Source organism: Engystomops pustulosus, chromosome 10, assembly GCF_040894005.1.
Source record: "Engystomops pustulosus chromosome 10, aEngPut4.maternal, whole genome shotgun sequence".
Classification (NCBI taxonomy): domain Eukaryota; kingdom Metazoa; phylum Chordata; class Amphibia; order Anura; family Leptodactylidae; genus Engystomops; species Engystomops pustulosus.
In genome coordinates, this window is record NC_092420.1 from 32,849,027 (window position 1) to 32,866,941 (window position 17,915).

At 46.5% G+C, this 17,915-nt stretch overlaps 2 protein-coding genes across 3 annotated transcripts in view; one reads left to right on the forward strand and one right to left on the reverse strand.

Annotated features, from left to right (window-relative positions):
• RPL3 (ribosomal protein L3) overlaps window positions 1-17,915 on the reverse strand; it is a 61,337-nt gene that overhangs the window by 19,107 nt on the left and 24,315 nt on the right. The gene's annotated exons all lie outside the window — the stretch shown is intronic.
• The window catches only part of SYNGR1 (synaptogyrin 1), a 29,942-nt gene continuing 20,307 nt past the window's right edge, over window positions 8,281-17,915 (forward strand). Inside the window, exon 1 of one of the 2 annotated variants that reach the window (XM_072128611.1) lies at window positions 8,281-8,714. In XM_072128611.1, the coding sequence (XP_071984712.1) occupies window positions 8,616-8,714 (99 nt within the window). In that variant the 5' untranslated portion in view covers window positions 8,281-8,615. The remainder of the gene's footprint in view (window positions 8,715-17,915) is intronic. The other variant, XM_072128610.1, reaches the window with a different exon arrangement.

Sequence of the window (17,915 nt, forward strand, 5' to 3'; positions counted from 1 at the left end):
TTTTAGATGCCGAGTACCCAAACTACAACCGAAACCCACATATTTTTTGTAAAGTGCCGATTCGACAATTTAAGCAGTAACTTATTACTCCCTGCTCTGTTACATGTTTAAATTGTATAGGCACCTGAGGACACCAATACAGTAAAAAGAAGGAGAAGAAGTTTGGATCATCATTGTAGCTTCCTTCTAGGGTTCTGGGCTGCCTGGGACTGCAAGAGGCCTTGAATCCTGTCTGGCGAACTCTGCATTGGGGTGATGGCGCAGGTGCCCATAGAGAGGGCTCTGAGTGCCACCTCTGGCACCCGTGCCATAGGTTTTCCACCACTGTTCTAAAGTGTTCTCCAAGCTGGACCTCCGTGGTGCTTACAATCTCATCCGGATCCGCAAAGGTGACGAGTGGAAGACGGCGTTTACGGGCACTTTGAGTATTTAGTAATGCCTTTTGGACAGTGTAATGCCCCTGCTGTATTTCAGGAGTTTGTGAACGACATTTTTCGGGACCTTCTTTATACATGTGTCATGGTCTACTTAGATGACATCTTAGTGTATTCTCCAGACCTTGATTCCCACCAGGCACACGTACGACAAGTACTTGGTCGACTTCGTGCCAATCGCCTCTACGCCAAGTTAGAAGAATGCCAGTTTCACCAGCACTGCCTGCAATTCCTCAGTTACATAATTTCCGACAGAGGCCTCCAGATGGACCCCGCGAAACTGTCTGAAGTTCTTCAGTGGCCACATCCAGAGGGCCTCCAAGCCATACAGAGATTCCTGGGGTTTGCGAACTATTACCATCAATTTATTCCCCATTTCTCCACTCTGGTGTCTCCCATTGTGGCGCTCACCAAGAAGTGTGCCAATCCACCTGCCTGGTCTCCGGCTGCTGAAATGGCCTTCTCCAAGTTGAAGTCCGCTTTTGCCATGGCTCCCGTGCTCACTAGGCCAGATATGCACAAACCCTTTCTTCTGGAGGTGGATGCGTCCTCCGTAGGAGCTGGAGCGGTGCTCACCCGTCATGGCAACTGATTGCCGCCCCAATGACGTCATGGGGAGCAACGATCTTCACCATGATGGTGGCGCCCATGCGCTGCCAACTTTTTGAAGCTGCCGGCAGCTTTGCCAGTGGCGATGGACTGGTTAACACCGCAAGTCAGAATTTTCCTCCGAAGAGCCGGTCTAACAGAGGTCTTGCCAGGAGGTAATTGTCGAGGATCCACTGGAGCAGCAACAACCAGTTGTTCAGGAGAAATAATGTGCTGAGGAGCTGGTTCCTCTCCTATAACATCAGCCTATAACATCAGGCACGGGAAAGGGCATCAGCCTTGACATTCTTCTTGGCAGGATGGAAGTGGAACAGAAGGTTGAAATGTGAGAAGAATAGCAATCAACAGGTTTGCCTAGGGTTGAGACGTTGGGTTGTCTGGAGATGCAGGAGATTTTTATGACCTTTTTATACACAGGCTGGATGAAGAGCCCCCTCCAGAAAATATCGCCATTCCTCCAGGGCAAGTTTGATGGCCAGAAGTTCTGTATCTCCTATGGAGTAATTCCTCTGTGCCGAGGAAAAAGTCCTAGAGAAAAAGCCACAAGTGAGAGTTTGGCAAAGCTCAGGAACCTCCATATGGCACGTAGACACCATCACCAGGTACTTGAAATGTCCATCACAAGTGTTAAAGGCTGTCTTCCATTCGTCACCCTTGTGGATCCAGATGAGGTTGTAGGCCTCAAGAAGGTCCAGCTTGGAGAAGACCTTGGATCTGTGCAGGTAGTCAAAGAGCTCCGTGATCAACCTTGTTAAGCCCGCAATAGTCAATGCAAGGACGGATTGACTCATCCTTCTTGGTCACGAATAAGAAACCTGCACCAGCAGGAGAGGAGGACTTATGAATAAACCCTCTCAGCAGGTTCTCTTGTATATATTCCCGGCAGAAGATACACACGGCAATTGTAGGGACGATGGGGTGGCAAAGTCTCTTGGCTTTTTGGAGAAAACATCGGTAAAGGCCTGGTAACACGTAGGTAGTCCCTCCAGAGGTTTGGGAGCTACAGAGGAGACTAGGACAGGTACTGGTAGAGGCGACACCATGCAGCGGGACAGACACTCTGGTCCTCAACAAAGAATTTCCGTCATCTTCCAGTTAAGGATAGGTGCGTGGAGTTGCAGCCACGGAAGACCCAGCAGGAGGGATGAGGTGGAGCAAGGCAGTATGTAAAAGGACAGTCTCTCCTTATTCAGAGCTCTGACTTGCAGGGAAATAAGTTCAGTGTGGTACCACACCGGATCAGAGAGAATTTGGCCACTGACTGAGGAGACGACCAGAGGCTTCTCGAGAAGGACCACAGGGATGTGGTGCTGGGGGTCCAGATCGCCAACCATGAAGTTCCCCGCAGAACCGGAGAGCAGTGACCTGAATCTGAGTGCATGTGCTGAACCTGAGGAGCACAGGAATAGTCAGGCATGAAGAAACTTTGCTTACGCCTACGGATGCTTCTCCCAAAAACTCTAGGTGCTGGCGTTTCCCGGACATTGGGGACGGACAGGACAAACCCCAATGAAGTGCTCTAGACTGGCACAATACAGGCAAAGATTCTCCTGACATTGTCTGTAACGTTCCTGGAGGGAGAGTCGGCACTGTCCACCTGCATAGGCTCCTCTGCAGATGGTAAAGCCGGAGGCTTTGGAAGGCAGGTGCCACGCAAGGTAGACATCGAACCCGGGCTTGCAGACACTCAAGACGTAACTCCTCGGTGCGCTCCATAAACCGCACATCAAAGAAGACAATAATTATTAACAGAAATACTGAAGACCAGACAATAAATAACAAAATAGTCCCAACAAACAATAAAAATGAATATAGACCCCCAGCACACATTTAGCACTGATCGTGGGTGTTTTCCCGCCAATCGGCAATGGCAATGCTGCCAGCGGCTTCAAATAGATGAAAGCGCTTTGGGCGCCGCCATCTTGCCGAGGATCGTCGCTCCCCGTGATGTCATCGGAGGGCGACCATCCGTCGCCATGACAGCCTTGGGTCTTCCGTAGACTCGAGGCTGGCTCGTGTTAACCCTATCATTACAATGTGCTATCACATAGTGCAGGGATATGCTTACTGCTTATAGAGGATTATATAGTAATACAGACAGGAATATTAGCGTGTACTCCACATCGCCACACTCCACCTGAGAAGACTTGCCAGTGGGTAAAATCACATCCAAACAGTATACAATGCTATAAAGTGGATCACTGTGTGGGGACTACAGATAATCAGTCTCACTCCACCTGAGAAAGGAGTCTTCGATACTCTGAAACGCGTTGTGATCCGAGATAATTAATAAACGTTAACCTTATCCCTACATGATTTGTCACTCCGAACTTCTGCTGCCTTAACATACAGCGTCTAACCTTCTCCTCCATACTCTGATCCTGACCACCCAGGCAACCGTGTCTCAATGGCCACTGTCCAAAGGCAGCACCTCCAACCATCCTCACCAGTATACAACTAAGCGATAAATAGCGTTGTGCCTAATATAGCACAACCTAATCTGGTGATCCTCTTTCCAATCGTTTACTTCTAATATCACCAACTTTGTTCTAATAATAACACTACTCTATGAGCGCTGTTCGGTCTCTCCTTGTTTGCCTTCCTATCTCCGATTACTAAATGCAGGCAGGGCTACCTGTATACTGGCAACATGTGCTGGGCTACCCATATACTGGGAGCATGTCCTAGCTTACCTGTATGCTGGGGGCATGTGCTGGGCTACCAATATACTGGTAGCATGTGCTGGCTTACCTATATACTGGTAGCATGTGCTGGCTTACCTATATACTGGGGCATGTGCTGGGCTACCTATATACTGGAGGCATGTGCCAGGACTACCTATATATTGGTGGCATGTGCCGCGACTACTTATATAATGGGGGGCAGTGTGCTGGATACCTACAGTGGTGGCCAAAATTATTTGCACCCCTGCAATTCTGTCAGATAATACTTGTTTTCTTCCAGAAAATGATTGCAATCACAAATTTTTTGGTGTTAATATTTTCATGTATTTTGCTTGCAATGAAAAACACAAAAGAGAATGAAAAAAAAAGTCAAATCATTGATCATTTTACACAAAACTCCAAAGGTATTGGCACCCGCAGCCTAATACTTGGTAGCAGAACCGTGAGGGTGATGCCACACATGGCGTTTTGAACCCGTTTTTAAGCAGTCCCTTATGGATGCTTTTTTTAACGGACTGCTTAAAAACGGACCAAAACCGGGTTCAAAACGCCAGGTGTGGCATCACCCTTAGACAAAATAACTGCGAACAACCGCTTCCAGTAACCATCAATGAGTTTCTTACAGTGCTCTGCTGGAATTTTAGACCATTCTTCTTTCGCAAATTGGTCCCTGAGATTCGAAGGTGTCTTCTCCAAACTGGAGACTTGAAGGTGCCATCACTCCACAGGTGTTCTATGGGATTCAGGTCTGGACTCTTTGCTGGCCACTTTACAAGTCTCCAGTGCTTTCTCTCAAACCATTTTCCAGTGCTTTTTGAAGTGTATTTTGGGTCATTGTCCTGCTGGAAGACCCATGACCTCTGAAGGAGACCCAGCTTTCTCACACTGGGCCCTACATTATGCTGCAAAATGTTTTGGTAGTCTGCAGACTTCATAATGCCATGCACACGGTCAAGCAGTCCAGTGCCAGAAGAAGCAAAGCAAACCCAAAATATCATGGAATCTGATCATCTGAGGCCGCTGGCACACTTGGCGTTTTGAACCCGTTTTTAGGCTGTTTTTAAGCAGTACGTTAAAAACTGCATGTGTTAAAAAATGCATGCATTTTTGAAAAATGCATGCATTTTTTAAAAACGCATAGGTTTTTTGAAAACACACCCGTTTTTGACCAGTTTTACCAATTATCTTAATTAAAATGGTCAAAACGGATGCGTTTTTAACAACGGACCAAAAATGGGTTCAAAACGCTATGTGTGCCACCAGCCTGACCAGAGAACATTCGCCCTCAACGTTTTAGGGCACATTCACACGATGCGTTGTGTCGCGTTTTTGACGCATTCCACTGGCTTCAGCCTTGATTACATGCTAAGGTTATATTGCGTTTCCACTGCATCTGCTAAAAAGCAATATAACCTCAGCATGTAATCGAGGCTGAAGCCAGTGGAATGCGTCAAAAACGCAACGCACAACGCAACGCATCGTGTGAGTGCGCCCTCAGGCTTTCTAAGGTAAGTTTTGGCAAACTCCAGCCTGGCTTTTTTTTCTGTGTAACAAGTGGGATCTTCCTGGATATCCTACCATACAGTCCCTTTTCATTAAGACGCCAACGGATAGTACGGGCTAACACTGTTGTACCATCAGACTGCAGGGCAGCTTGAACTTGTTTGGATGTTAGTCCAGGTTCTTTATCCACCATCCGCACAATCTTGCGTTGAAATCTCTCGTCAATTTTTCTTTTCCGTCCACATCTAGGGAGGTGCCACAGTGCCATGGGCTTTACACTTCTTCATTTAGGGAGGTGCCACAGTGCCATGGGCTTTTCACTTCGTCATCTAGGGAGGTGCCACAGTGCCATGGGCTTTACACTTCTTCATCTAGGGAGGTGCCGCAGTGCCATGGGCTTTACACTTCTTCATTTAGGGAGGTGCCACAGTGCCATGGGCTTTACACTTCTTCATCTAGGGAGGTGCCACAGTGCCATGGGCTTTACACTTCTTCATCTAGGGAGGTGCCACAGTGCCAGGGGCTTTACACTTCTTCATCTAGGGAGGTGCCGCAGTGCCATGGGATTTACACTTCTTCATCTAGGGAGGTGCCACAGTGCCAGGGGCTTTACACTTCTTCATCTAGGGAGGTGCCACAGTGACATGGGCTTTACACTTCTTCATCTAGGGAGGTGCCACAGTGCCATGGGCTTTACACTTCTTCATCTAGGGAGGTGCCACAGTGCCATGGGCTTTAATCCCTTAACGCTCTGCGCCGTAGCTCTAGTCGGCAAAGTCGACAGCGGCACTTAAAAGACGCCGGCGCGCGGGCGCCGCCATCTTTGTTCCGATCGCCGCGTCCCCGAACGTCATCGGGGGGCGGCGATCGGTTGCCATGGTAGCCTCGGGTCTTCGTTTGACCCGAGGTTATCTGGCATCTGCAGATTCTTTACAATGAGCCAGTGGCTCATTGTAATGAATGAGCTGCAAAAATGCCATATATTGCAATACAGAAGTATTGCAGTATATATGAGAGGAGCGATCTGACCATTTAGGGTTAATGTACCCTAGATGGTCTAAGAAATAGTGGAAAAAAAAAAAAGAAAAAAAAAGTTGAAAAAATAAAAAAAATTAATAAAATATTAAAAATTCAAATCACCCCCTTTCCCTAGAACTGATATAAAACATAATAAACAGTAAAAATCACAGACACATTACGTATTGCCCAAAATTCCCACTCTATCAAAATATAAAAATGGTTACGGCCGGCGGTGACCTCCGAGACGGGAAATGTCCAAAATGCGACTTTTACACCTTTTTACATCACATAAAAATGGAATAAAAAATGATTAAAATGTTGCACAGACCTAAAATTGGTAGCAATGTAAAGGTTGGCTCATTTTGCAAAAAATGACCCCTCATACAGCTCCGTGCGCCAAAGTATGAAAAAGTTATTAGCTTCAGAAGATGGCAAAAAAATTTTTCTTTTTTGTACACATTCGTTTAATTTTTGAAAATGTATTAAAACACAATAAAACCTATATAAATTTGGTATCACCGCGATCGCACCGAACCAAAGAATAAAGCCGAGGTGTTATTTTGAGTGCACAATCAAAGTCGTAAAAACTGAGCCCACAAGAATTTTTTCCACTTTTGGAATTTTTTTTCAGCTTCGCAGTACATGGCATGTTAAAATAAATAACATTACGGGAAAGTAAAATTTGTTACGCACAAAATAAGCCCTCACACATGTCTGTACACGTAAAAATGAAATGGATTTTTGAAGGTGGAGAGCGAGAAATGAGCTGAAAAACCCTGCGTCCTTAAGGGGTTAAACTTCTTGATGACACTGCACACGGTAGACACAGGAACATTCTGGTCTTTGGAGATGGACTTGTAGCCTTGAGATTGCTCATGCTTCTGCACAATTTTTATTCTCAAGTCCTCAGACAGTTCTTTGGTCTTCTTTCTTTTCCCCATGCTCAATGTGGCAAACGCCTGCGATCGGGAATGAGCCACTGGTGTTTTGCATTAAATTAACGCAAAACACCGGCGGCTCGTTCCCGATCGCAGGCGTTTCCATAGAAACGCCGATGTGATCGGGCCGAGGCCCGCCCCGGTGGGCGCAACTTTGTCTGCGTTTGCAAGCACAGACAAATCGCTGCGTGTGGCACCAGCTATTGTGGCACCAGTTATTGCCACCACCTGTTAGGTGCCACAGGTAAGCTACAGGTGCTGTAAAAAATTACAGAAATTATAGAAGCATCACATGATTTTTCAAACAGTGGCAATATTTTTGTCCACCCACTTTTTATGTTTGGCGTGGAATTATATCCAATTTGGCTTTTTGTGGTTTTCAATTGACGACAAATTACATGAAAATAATAATACCAAAGAATTTCTGATTGCAATAATTTTTTGGAATATTTGACAGAATTGCAGGGGTGCCAATACTATTGGCCACCACTGTATATACTGGGGGCAAGTGTCAGGCTACATATACACTGGGGGCATGTGCCAGGCTACCTATATACTGGGGGCATGTGCCAGGCTACCTCTATACTGGGGGCATGTGCCAGGCTACCTATATACTGGGGGCATGTGCCAGGCTACCTATATACTGGGGGCATGTGCCAGGCTATCTATATACTGGGGGCATGTGCCAGGCTAACTCTATACTGGGGGCATGTGCTAGGACTACTTATATATTGTGGAGGATAAAATGAGATTATGTTGTTAAGTTGCAATATGGAGTATTATATGGGTCATGGGGGGCACAGGAAGGGGGCATTATATTATACTGTGTTTGGGAGTCGGATAATCAGAGTGGCTTGGGAAAAAAGGAGGGTCTATTGTCCCTTTTCTCTAGCCCAAAAGTTGGGAGGTATTATATGCACCAACTTTTTATTGTATGGTTCATCAAAAAGGTCTTGAGCTTTCCACCTGATGCCTCCCTGATGATTACTTCCCTATTCTCTGTGATAAGATGTAGGACATTGTCCTGTGACATCCATGTCCCCTGCTTGCCGTCGCCATGGAGATAAGTAGCCGTCAGAATCCAAGATGGCAGCTGGTGGGGGTCACATGTCCTAGGAGGCAGCTGGGGAGGAGAGCCGAGTGCGCAGGCGTGAGACGCTGCTACAGACACAGCAGTAGCCCGGGGCTGTCGCACAGGCTCTGATCAAGGGTTTGGCTGCGTTTTCTTATCGCATCAGCTGCTTCCATCCCGTCCCGTGTGCAGGCAGCCGCGTCCATCAGTCTCCTCGGTGCCAGCATCTTGTGGCTGTGGTGGCGCTCACCTGCCCATGCCCTTGAGCGGTGTAGCCATTATCTGATCATCCTGTCATCCAGCAGTGTGCACGGTACAGGGCTGACGGTCTGCAGTTATTTTGGAGGTGCCCATCATGGAGGGAGGCGCTTATGGAGCCGGGAAAGCTGGAGGAGCCTTTGACCCCCAGACCTTCATCAGGCAGCCCCACACTGTCCTGAGGATGGTGTCCTGGGTAAGTCATGTCATTGTCTATTTTTAGTGCATCATTTGTGGCAGCCTTGAGCTCACCTGCCTATTGTCATCATCATCTGCCCACTATCAGCTGTCATCTGCTGCATGTAGGAAGGTCACGGTGACATTACCCAGATCCCCCCCCCCCCCCCAGAGAGCATGGCAGCATCAGTTATGGGCACATACATGGGTCAACTAACCCCGACCCATCGAAACCTGCACCAAACTCTCTTTGTATCCATCATTAGTTACACAGTGTGACACAAGTGGGCAAGGGATGTATGTTTGACTGGGCTGGTAAAGGTATACATGTGTCTATGTTATTTTGAGCTGTGAGAAGACCTGGGCATCAACATTACCCAATAGTAAATCTGAATCCGCTTGTTTTGGTACCCAAACGCCAAGAACAAAACAAAGATGAAAGTTTGCTGTAGTAGAAAATTCTTCTTGTTTCATCTCTTTCTCACACACACACACATATATACAGTATCACTTTTTCCAACTTTTACTCTTGGTGAACCTTACAGATTAGGCCTGTGAATAATAAGCAACATTGTCTATAAGAAGAGCCAAATTATAATAGCAAGTACATTTATATGAGTTGGAACATTCAGGAGATCCTTAAATAGGACCTGTCGCCAGGTTTACTGCTAGCACCCTCAGGAACTGGATGAAAAGTCCTTTGTAGAATTACCTCTTTTATAATAGATATATCTCTCTGTCAAATATGACTCTTCTCAAATCATTTTCAGATGAGAGGAGTCAAAGTTTGTGGTTGCCAGATAGTGACCCTTCTATAGTACCTAGAAATATGCTTTTTGTGTCATACTAAAGATACAGATTTCATCTTTCAGATCCCATCAGGCTTATGGCTTTTGAAAGTTATAGAACCGGAGGTACAGATGGCTAAAGACATAGCTGGAAATGCAAGCTGCAGATAAAGATCCAGTTTCCAACTTTTTATTACTGCTTGTAGGTCCATTTCTGTAGCTCACAGCATAAGCCTGATGGATTGGTCTGAAAGATAAGTCTTGTCTTTAATATGATCTGAAAAGCATGTTTCCCGGGAATACAGAAAGATGCACATTTCTCCTACTTTTATGTGGGAAGATATTTACAACGTGAACTTGGGCCACCAATATTTTTGCAATTTTTGGTGTTGTTGCGTTTAGGTCTAACACAGTGATTTTTGCCCCTTGTCATATAACCATATTACGCTTTTCCAGTGCTACATCACAGTATCTCAGAAGTGAATAGAGTTGTCACGTTTCTGAGGTTACTACCTAAACCAAATGTGAAGTGTCCGGAGATATAGGCTGGAGCAATGGATTATCCATTATTTAATCTATACATGCTTTAAGCACTTCAATTTAAAAATATATATATATTTTATTTTTTTTAACCATAAACATGAGGCTACTACAGCATGTTTATATAAAGGTTTATTTTCTGTTGGGCTACACATGACAACAGAGAAATTATTATTGTGTCCTCCTCTGGAAACCTTACATAGGATGCCATATGAATCCACCATGTAGAGGCCACACTGAGATCCAATGGCGCTGTAATACAGAGTTCCTCTGTTTCTGTTTTGTGACAATTCCAATAGAAACTCTTAACAAGAATCCATCAGAATATGCGCAATGGAATGTACATGAGATTTTCACGTGACCATTTTACAGATAAGACATGGATTGAAAGCGCATCACGTGATGGCTTGTAATGAAGCTTGTGACTAGTGAAATAAGAGCCGTCATGCTCCAAAAGTCTGTGTTTAGCACCAGCATTGAATGACACTCATGGGGTTAATTTACACTGTTGTTTCAGAGTACGTCATAGGATTTCCTACATATACCTGTACATCAGACAGCTGAGGCGGAAAAAATAATCCTTTACAGAAAAAAAAACCCTGTATCTTGATGAAAATCAGCCTGATTGAGGACACCATCTACTCAATGGGGAGCATAGATATAAGTCCTGGATGCAAGAGCCTTAGGGCTACAGTCACTCTGCATAACAAGGCACTATTGGGGGTATTTATCAGGACTAACCCTAAAATAATCACAAATGTTAGTGCTTTTGGTGTATCTGGCTGGGGCGGCAGGGCTATCATACGCCCCCACACAAGCCCATGTCTAATATATTATAATATATACAGGCAGTCCCCGGGTAACATACAAGATAGGTTCCCTAGGTTTGTTCTTAAGTTGGATTTGTATGTAAGTCGGAACTGTATATTTTATGATTGTAACCCCAGACAAATATTTTCTAGTCTCTGTGATAATTGGATTTTAAAAATGTTGGATTGTCATCAGAACCAGGAGTAATAATAGAGCTTTATTGCAGACACCTCTGATAAGTGTTATAGCTGTTTACAGTAGCCTAAGGCTACAGTACAATAAGTTACCAACATCCAGAGGTCTGTTTGTAACTAGGGGTCGTCTGTAAGTCAGGTGTTCTTAAGTAGGGGACCGCCTTTATATGCTATATATGTCTAAGCTGTAAGTAATAGCTGTCCTCTTTTATGACATTTTGGGCAGGAACTGAGAGGGTCGGGAACTTTCTGTCTGTTACTGTAGCTGATGTAATCACTAGCATACACCTAACTGGACCATTCATTAATGCCACGACCCAGATGTTTAAAGGGCACCTACCACCCCAATTCCACCTATAAAGGTAGAAGGGGTGGTAGGTGGATGGATGGTACGTGAGGAAAGCCCTTTTTTTGGGCTAATCCTCACGTCCCGGGTGTCTTTTAGAAAACTTTATTGGAGGTATATGTAAAAATTTTTATGCGGCTAATGGGGCGTGGAGTAGCCGGACATGAGGCTACTAGTCGCGGCTACTCCACACCCCAGTAGCCACGTTACTCCGCCTACCAGGTAATCTTCAGCACGCAGCTACCAGGAGAACGCAGGCCTTCGGCTGCATGGCCGCGGCTCCGGGGCCGGAACTACTGCGCATGCGCAGTAGCGGGGGGACTGGGACGAGGGCGCGCAGCTACCAGGAGCTGCGCGCAGAAGATTACCTGATAGGCGGAGTAACGTGGCTACTGGGGCGTGGAGTAGCCACGACTAGTAGCCTCATGTCCGGCTACTCCACTCCCCAGTAGCCACATAAAAAAGTTTGCATATACCTTCAATAAAGTTTTGTAAAAGACACCCGGGACGTGAGGATTAGCCCAAAAAAGGGCTATCCTCACGTCCCATTCATCCACCTACCACCCCTTCTACCTTTATAGGTGGAATTGCGGTGGTAGGTGCCCTTTAATAGCAGAAACCAAAAAACAAGAGAGCTTGCCAATGTAGAAAACAAATACACTTTATTCAAAAATACCACATACAATATCAGTAGACCACTTTCAGGAGGGATTTCTGGAAGTCAGAAATATAGGGGGAACAAAACAGTGTCCCAGATGGAAGTGGGACAGACACAGAGAACCTATGGCCCCCCTACCCTGTATATGCCCCAGAAGTTGTGCCAAAAAATTGTTATATATCCGAAAATGTCTAATGTCCGAAAATAGGACTATAGTAAGAGGCAGTGGACCTATGTGTCAAAATAACTGTGTGTTCAGCCGTAGGTACCATCCGGTGCCAACACACCAAGTCAAGAAACAAAGTCAGAAAAACAGGCCACACTTACCCAAGGGCATTGTATAGGCGGCTCAGAGGCAGACAGGGGGAGGGCCCAGGGCCGGCGCCAGCACCCGGCAAACCCGGGCAAGTGCCGGGGCCCACAGCTGCTGGGAGGGCCCACTCGTGGCCAGATCTCATCCCCCAGCAGCCGGGCCGTGCCAGGTGCTGGCACCGTAAAGCGGTGCTCCGTTTACCGCAAGACCCTGCTGTGCAGCGAAACCCCCGTCCGAAGCAGCAGTGCCGTGCCGGGTTCTAGCGCCGTAAAGTGGCGCTCCGTCTGCTGCAGGATGCTGCGCGTGAGGCCGCCGGCAGGAGGAGGAGGACGGCGAAGGGGAAGCTCCGGACCTGACCAGAAGACTGAGGTGAGTAGTGTTCTCTTTATTTTAACGGTCACATTTACTAGTGCATGAGGGGTGAGGAGGCCGCTGTATAGAATGAATGGGGGGGATGAGGAGGGGGCTGTATAGAATAATGGGGGGGGATGAGGAGGGGGCTGTATAGAATGAATGGGGGGGGATGAGGAGGGGGCTGTATAGAATGAATGGGGGGGGATGAGGAGGGGGCTGTATAGAATGAATGGGGGGGGATGAGGAGGGGGCTGTATAGAATGAATGGGGGGGATGAGGAGGGGGCTGTATAGAATGAATGGGGGGGATGAGGAGGGGGCTGTATAGAATGAATGGGGGGGATGAGGAGGGGGCTGTATAGAATGAATGGGGGGGATGAGGAGGCCGCTGTATAGAATGAATGGGGGGGATGAGGAGGCCGCTGTATAGAATGAATGGGGGGGATGAGGAGGCCGCTGTATAGAATGAATGGGGGGGATGAGGAGGCCGCTGTATAGAATGAATGGGGGGGATGAGGAGGCCGCTGTATAGAATGAATGGGGGGGATGAGGAGGGGGCTGTATAGAATGAATGGGGGGGGATGAGGAGGGGGCTGTATAGAATGAATGGGGGGGGATGAGGAGGGGGCTGTATAGAATGAATGGGGGGGGATGAGGAGGGGGCTGTATAGAATGAATGGGGGGGATGAGGAGGGGGCTGTATAGAATGAATGGGGGGGATGAGGAGGGGGCTGTATAGAATGAATGGGGGGGATGAGGAGGGGGCTGTATAGAATGAATGGGGGGGATGAGGAGGGGGCTGTATAGAATGAATGGGGGGGATGAGGAGGGGGCTGTATAGAATGAATGGGGGGGATGAGGAGGGGGCTGTATAGAATGAATGGGGGGGATGAGGAGGGGGCTGTATAGAATGAATGGGGGGGATGAGGAGGGGGCTGTATAGAATGAATGGGGGGGATGAGGAGGGGGCTGTATAGAATGAATGGGGGGGATGAGGAGGGGGCTGTATAGAATGAATGGGGGGGATGAGGAGGGGGCTGTATAGAATGAATGGGGGGGATGAGGAGGGGGCTGTATAGAATGAATGGGGGGGATGAGGAGGGGGCTGTATAGAATGAATGGGGGGGATGAGGAGGGGGCTGTATAGAATGAATGGGGGGGATGAGGAGGGGGCTGTATAGAATGAATGGGGGGGATGAGGAGGGGGCTGTATAGAATGAATGGGGGGGATGAGGAGGGGGCTGTATAGAATGAATGGGGGGGATGAGGAGGGGGCTGTATAGAATGAATCGGGGGTGCGTGCAGGGGGCTGTATAGAATGGGCGGTGAAGGGGATGCATATAATCCATGGGGGGAGAGGGGCTGCATATAATTAAACTATGGGTGGTGAGGGGGGCCTGGGCTGTATATAATTAATCCATGGGGGTGAGGAGGCTGTATACAATGAATCCATGCCGCTACGCCAGTTTACTGCAAAGGGGCCCACTGAGGCTCTGTCGCCCAAGGGCCCACTGAAACCTGGAGCCGGCCCTGGGAGGGCCAACAGGAACTTTAATAGGAACAGCCCTTTAATAGCACCATAAAAGTATACGGACTTCTGTTACATACCTGTTACATGCTGTAGTATGGTGATAAAGATTTTCAGGAAATGTCTAATGCGTTACTTAGACATGGCAAAAATTCCTATCGTAAAAGTGATTTTTATATTTTCTTTGCAAATGTACAATGTGCAGATTTGGGGCTGCGTCACACTGCCGTTGTCGGTCCGTGTGCCATGCAGGGTCGTGTCATATATTAACCATGAAGGGGTCAGGAGCAGCGTTAAATGTCTGTTGCCCACAAGCGAGTTTGGTCTGAGAAACTCTCTCCAGGATTTCCCAGACCAAAACTGTAAGTGACCGGACATGTGGAGTTCAGTGATTCTTGGTTTGGCCGGGGAAATCCAGCAAATGTACGGTGAGACACAGAACATACACCCCGGGCAATACAGGGCCTGGTCCCGGCGCAGATTACACACAGGTTTGTGTGCGTGAGGATGGGAGGTTGCAGATGTGCAAATTATTCTGTTATTAAAATGCTAATTTAAAAACATTTTACATTCATATACATTTTTATATGATTGATGAAGCAATTTCCTAACCGTAGAGAGCAGCAGTTATGTGGATTATATGCAAAAATGCCATTTTGGTCTCCGGATCGTATGCTCACATATTGCTGCTTGTCACATTGATGGCAATATGCTACTATGATTCTGCTGGCAGGAAATACAATGTGTTTTAGAGGTGACTTGGGCAGGTCCTCTGCTTGTTTCATACATTAAGTGAGAAGATCAGTAAAGGGCCTTATTGTAATAACGCGTGGTAGGCAGTCAAGGTCACCTCCAACAAGAGAGGCATTAGAATGACTGGCCGTCTGACGTGCTCGGCCTCACAAGCATTCAAACAGATTTGTATTTACAGTATTCTTACATGTCACCCCGTGACGCGGGCTGTATTCTTACATGTCACCCCGTGACGCGGGCTGTATTCTTACATGTCACCCCGTGACGCGGGCTGTATTCTTACATGTTGCCCCCACTGTGCGGGCTGTATTCACTTGTCATCATGTGAGAACCTTTTTACTATGGCTGGCTGCACACATCCGACGGGACCGACGGACCAAGAACGGTGCAGTAGATGCGAGTCCTTGCATCATACAGAAATGGGATGAAATCTTTCCCTGTCTGCAGGTCAAACATTAGCACCAAACTGAAGCAACTGTTACACTGCAATTTGTCTGGTGGGCTATCATTAGGAAATATGATGCAATGACTCTGGTCCACTGCGCTGTCCTTGTTCCATGTGATCCGACTTGAACAGGGGTAAGTTTTCAGGGCAGAGAAAATACCTTTTAAGCCATCCTATAGGTAATGATTTTATACTATTACTTTTTTTTGTTCCATCAAAGCTGTGTAAAAATAATATCTTGATTTTTGACCCTACTAAGTGGTGAGTGTCCTATTTTAGGAAATATCGACCAACCATACGGGATTTTTTAAATAAATGTATTCTGAAACTTTAAAACAATATTATGTGCTGAGATGTTTCATACGTGTGTGTGTATGTATATTTATATATTTGCTATAATTAATGTTCTGCATAAATTTATGTACAGGAAACAATAAAATGCGACTTCTTTGTATACTGCATGCCAGCACAGTGGAAGACTACCAAATATGATATCTAATGGTCCTTAATTTCCTAGCTCAGTGTACAGACAGGTAGTAGATGGCTCTCTACTCTGTACAGATGAAGAAGAATACCACAGAACATGGAGAAACATATGGAAATGTGTGAAGGTTTATTTTCGCTGCATGCACTCGGTTTTACCTGATTATTAAAAGACCTGCGTGGGTCAAACTGCCACCAATGTCCACGGACCTATCCTAAGGAGAGAATATTAATATTCAATCCTGGAAACCCCCTCAAATGTGATTCTGGGCCCCGTTCATACAAATTTATGCTTTTCTCAGTCATGTATTTCAATGCTGTATTATAACCATATGTTTGTGTATGTCACTGTATCTGTATAAAATATGGTTGGTTGCTCAACCTCCAAATCCCTAGATACTACAAGCAAACAGTGCAACAGTAAGCACACGGAACGGAAATACAGGGGAAAATAGGACATGCTCTGTCTCGCTCATGGTAAGATGTGGTACCTTTGGCAATACGACCATTTAAATGGATGAAAGTGGGGGAAGTCTCTGGCCGGGTGGAGATGGGAGGGGTGAACACTCCTTACTACTTCCATCTCAATAGGGAGTTGGGTCGCCCCCTGCTCGGTAGCAGTGCAGTGACACGTGTTGTACTTCCCACACTGTGTATAATGATAGTCAGTGGCAGCCGTGAGCTGTCTGCAGTTTATGTGGCCAGTTCATATCCGCCAAAAACGGTCATGTACATGAGGCCTTAAAGGAAACCTACCACTGCTAATGGTAGGTATTAGATGTAAACACTGGGCACCAGCTTACCGGAGCTTACCTTTGCAAGTGTCTTAAACCGCTATATTGCGGTTTAAACACATTTTGATGAACAGACCCGAAGCAGCTTCGGCGCTGTGCGCGGCCGTACGCGCGCGCGCGCGCGCCTCCATAGGAAGTGCCGGTTTAAAATGTGTTTAAACCGCGATATAGCGGTTTAAAACACTAGCAAAGGTAAGCTCCGTCACCAGCTCACCCTGAGCTGGTGCCCGGTGTTTACAGCTAATACCTACCATTAGCAGTGGTAGGTTTCCTTTAAGGGAGTTTTATTAGAAAATTAGCTTGGGAGGTCACTAAAGGCAAGGACATGACTACTGCTGCAACTTTTTCAGCTTTTTACGGCTTATTTGTAGGTGAGTTGACAATCATTTCTTAAGGGGGGAGTCTTCTTGGTAATGGGTTGGGTATAAAGAACCAAGAACCTCATGCCTGGGTGACTTATACTGTGCCCTTGGCACAGCTGGTACTGGCCGGTTACTGCTCATCGGGTCCCTAGGTCACTGCTACAGGAGATGTGAGTACTGGAGACTGACCTACCGACTGTATTGGGAATCCTATAAGAGGAGTTCAGAAAGCCTAAGCTACTTGCACAGGAGCGGTCACTGCTGAAACGCCTTGAAACCAGTTACCTTTTCATTGGACTTTGAATTGTTGACGGTCGATCATTTTCTTGCCTTAAAGATTGGAAAGAATATTTCCTCAAACAACTCACTTGGAAAATGGAAGGCATCAGTATAAAGCAGAAATGTGATGGAAATACTTTGTGAGCTCGCAGCCTTTAAGAGCGCTTTTTTCTGATCTTATAATACGGAGAGATCAGCAGAGCTGGCAGCGAGAATACAAGAGCCATCAGATGAAGAACAGAATAAGGATTAAGAAAAAAGGGTAATGAGAAGGATGGATTAGCATAGCAGAGGATAGCCGGGCCCATCTGTCCCTCTCGCCAGTGGGTGGGAAATTGTGAATTCTGTGTCTTTCTCAGTTACTGATGACACAATGACCCAATATTCGGCATGTTTCCATATAATGTGTGAGGGTTTGTTTTTTTTAAATAGAATAATAGTCCACTTGTGACAAAAAGGAAGTGCCATAATGGGGCTTATTTACTAAGGGTCCCACTTCCGCAGTTCCGTGGGGTTTTCCAACGTTTTCGGGGATTGCGCCGCTGGGACAGGGATTAAGAAGGGGATTGTGTCA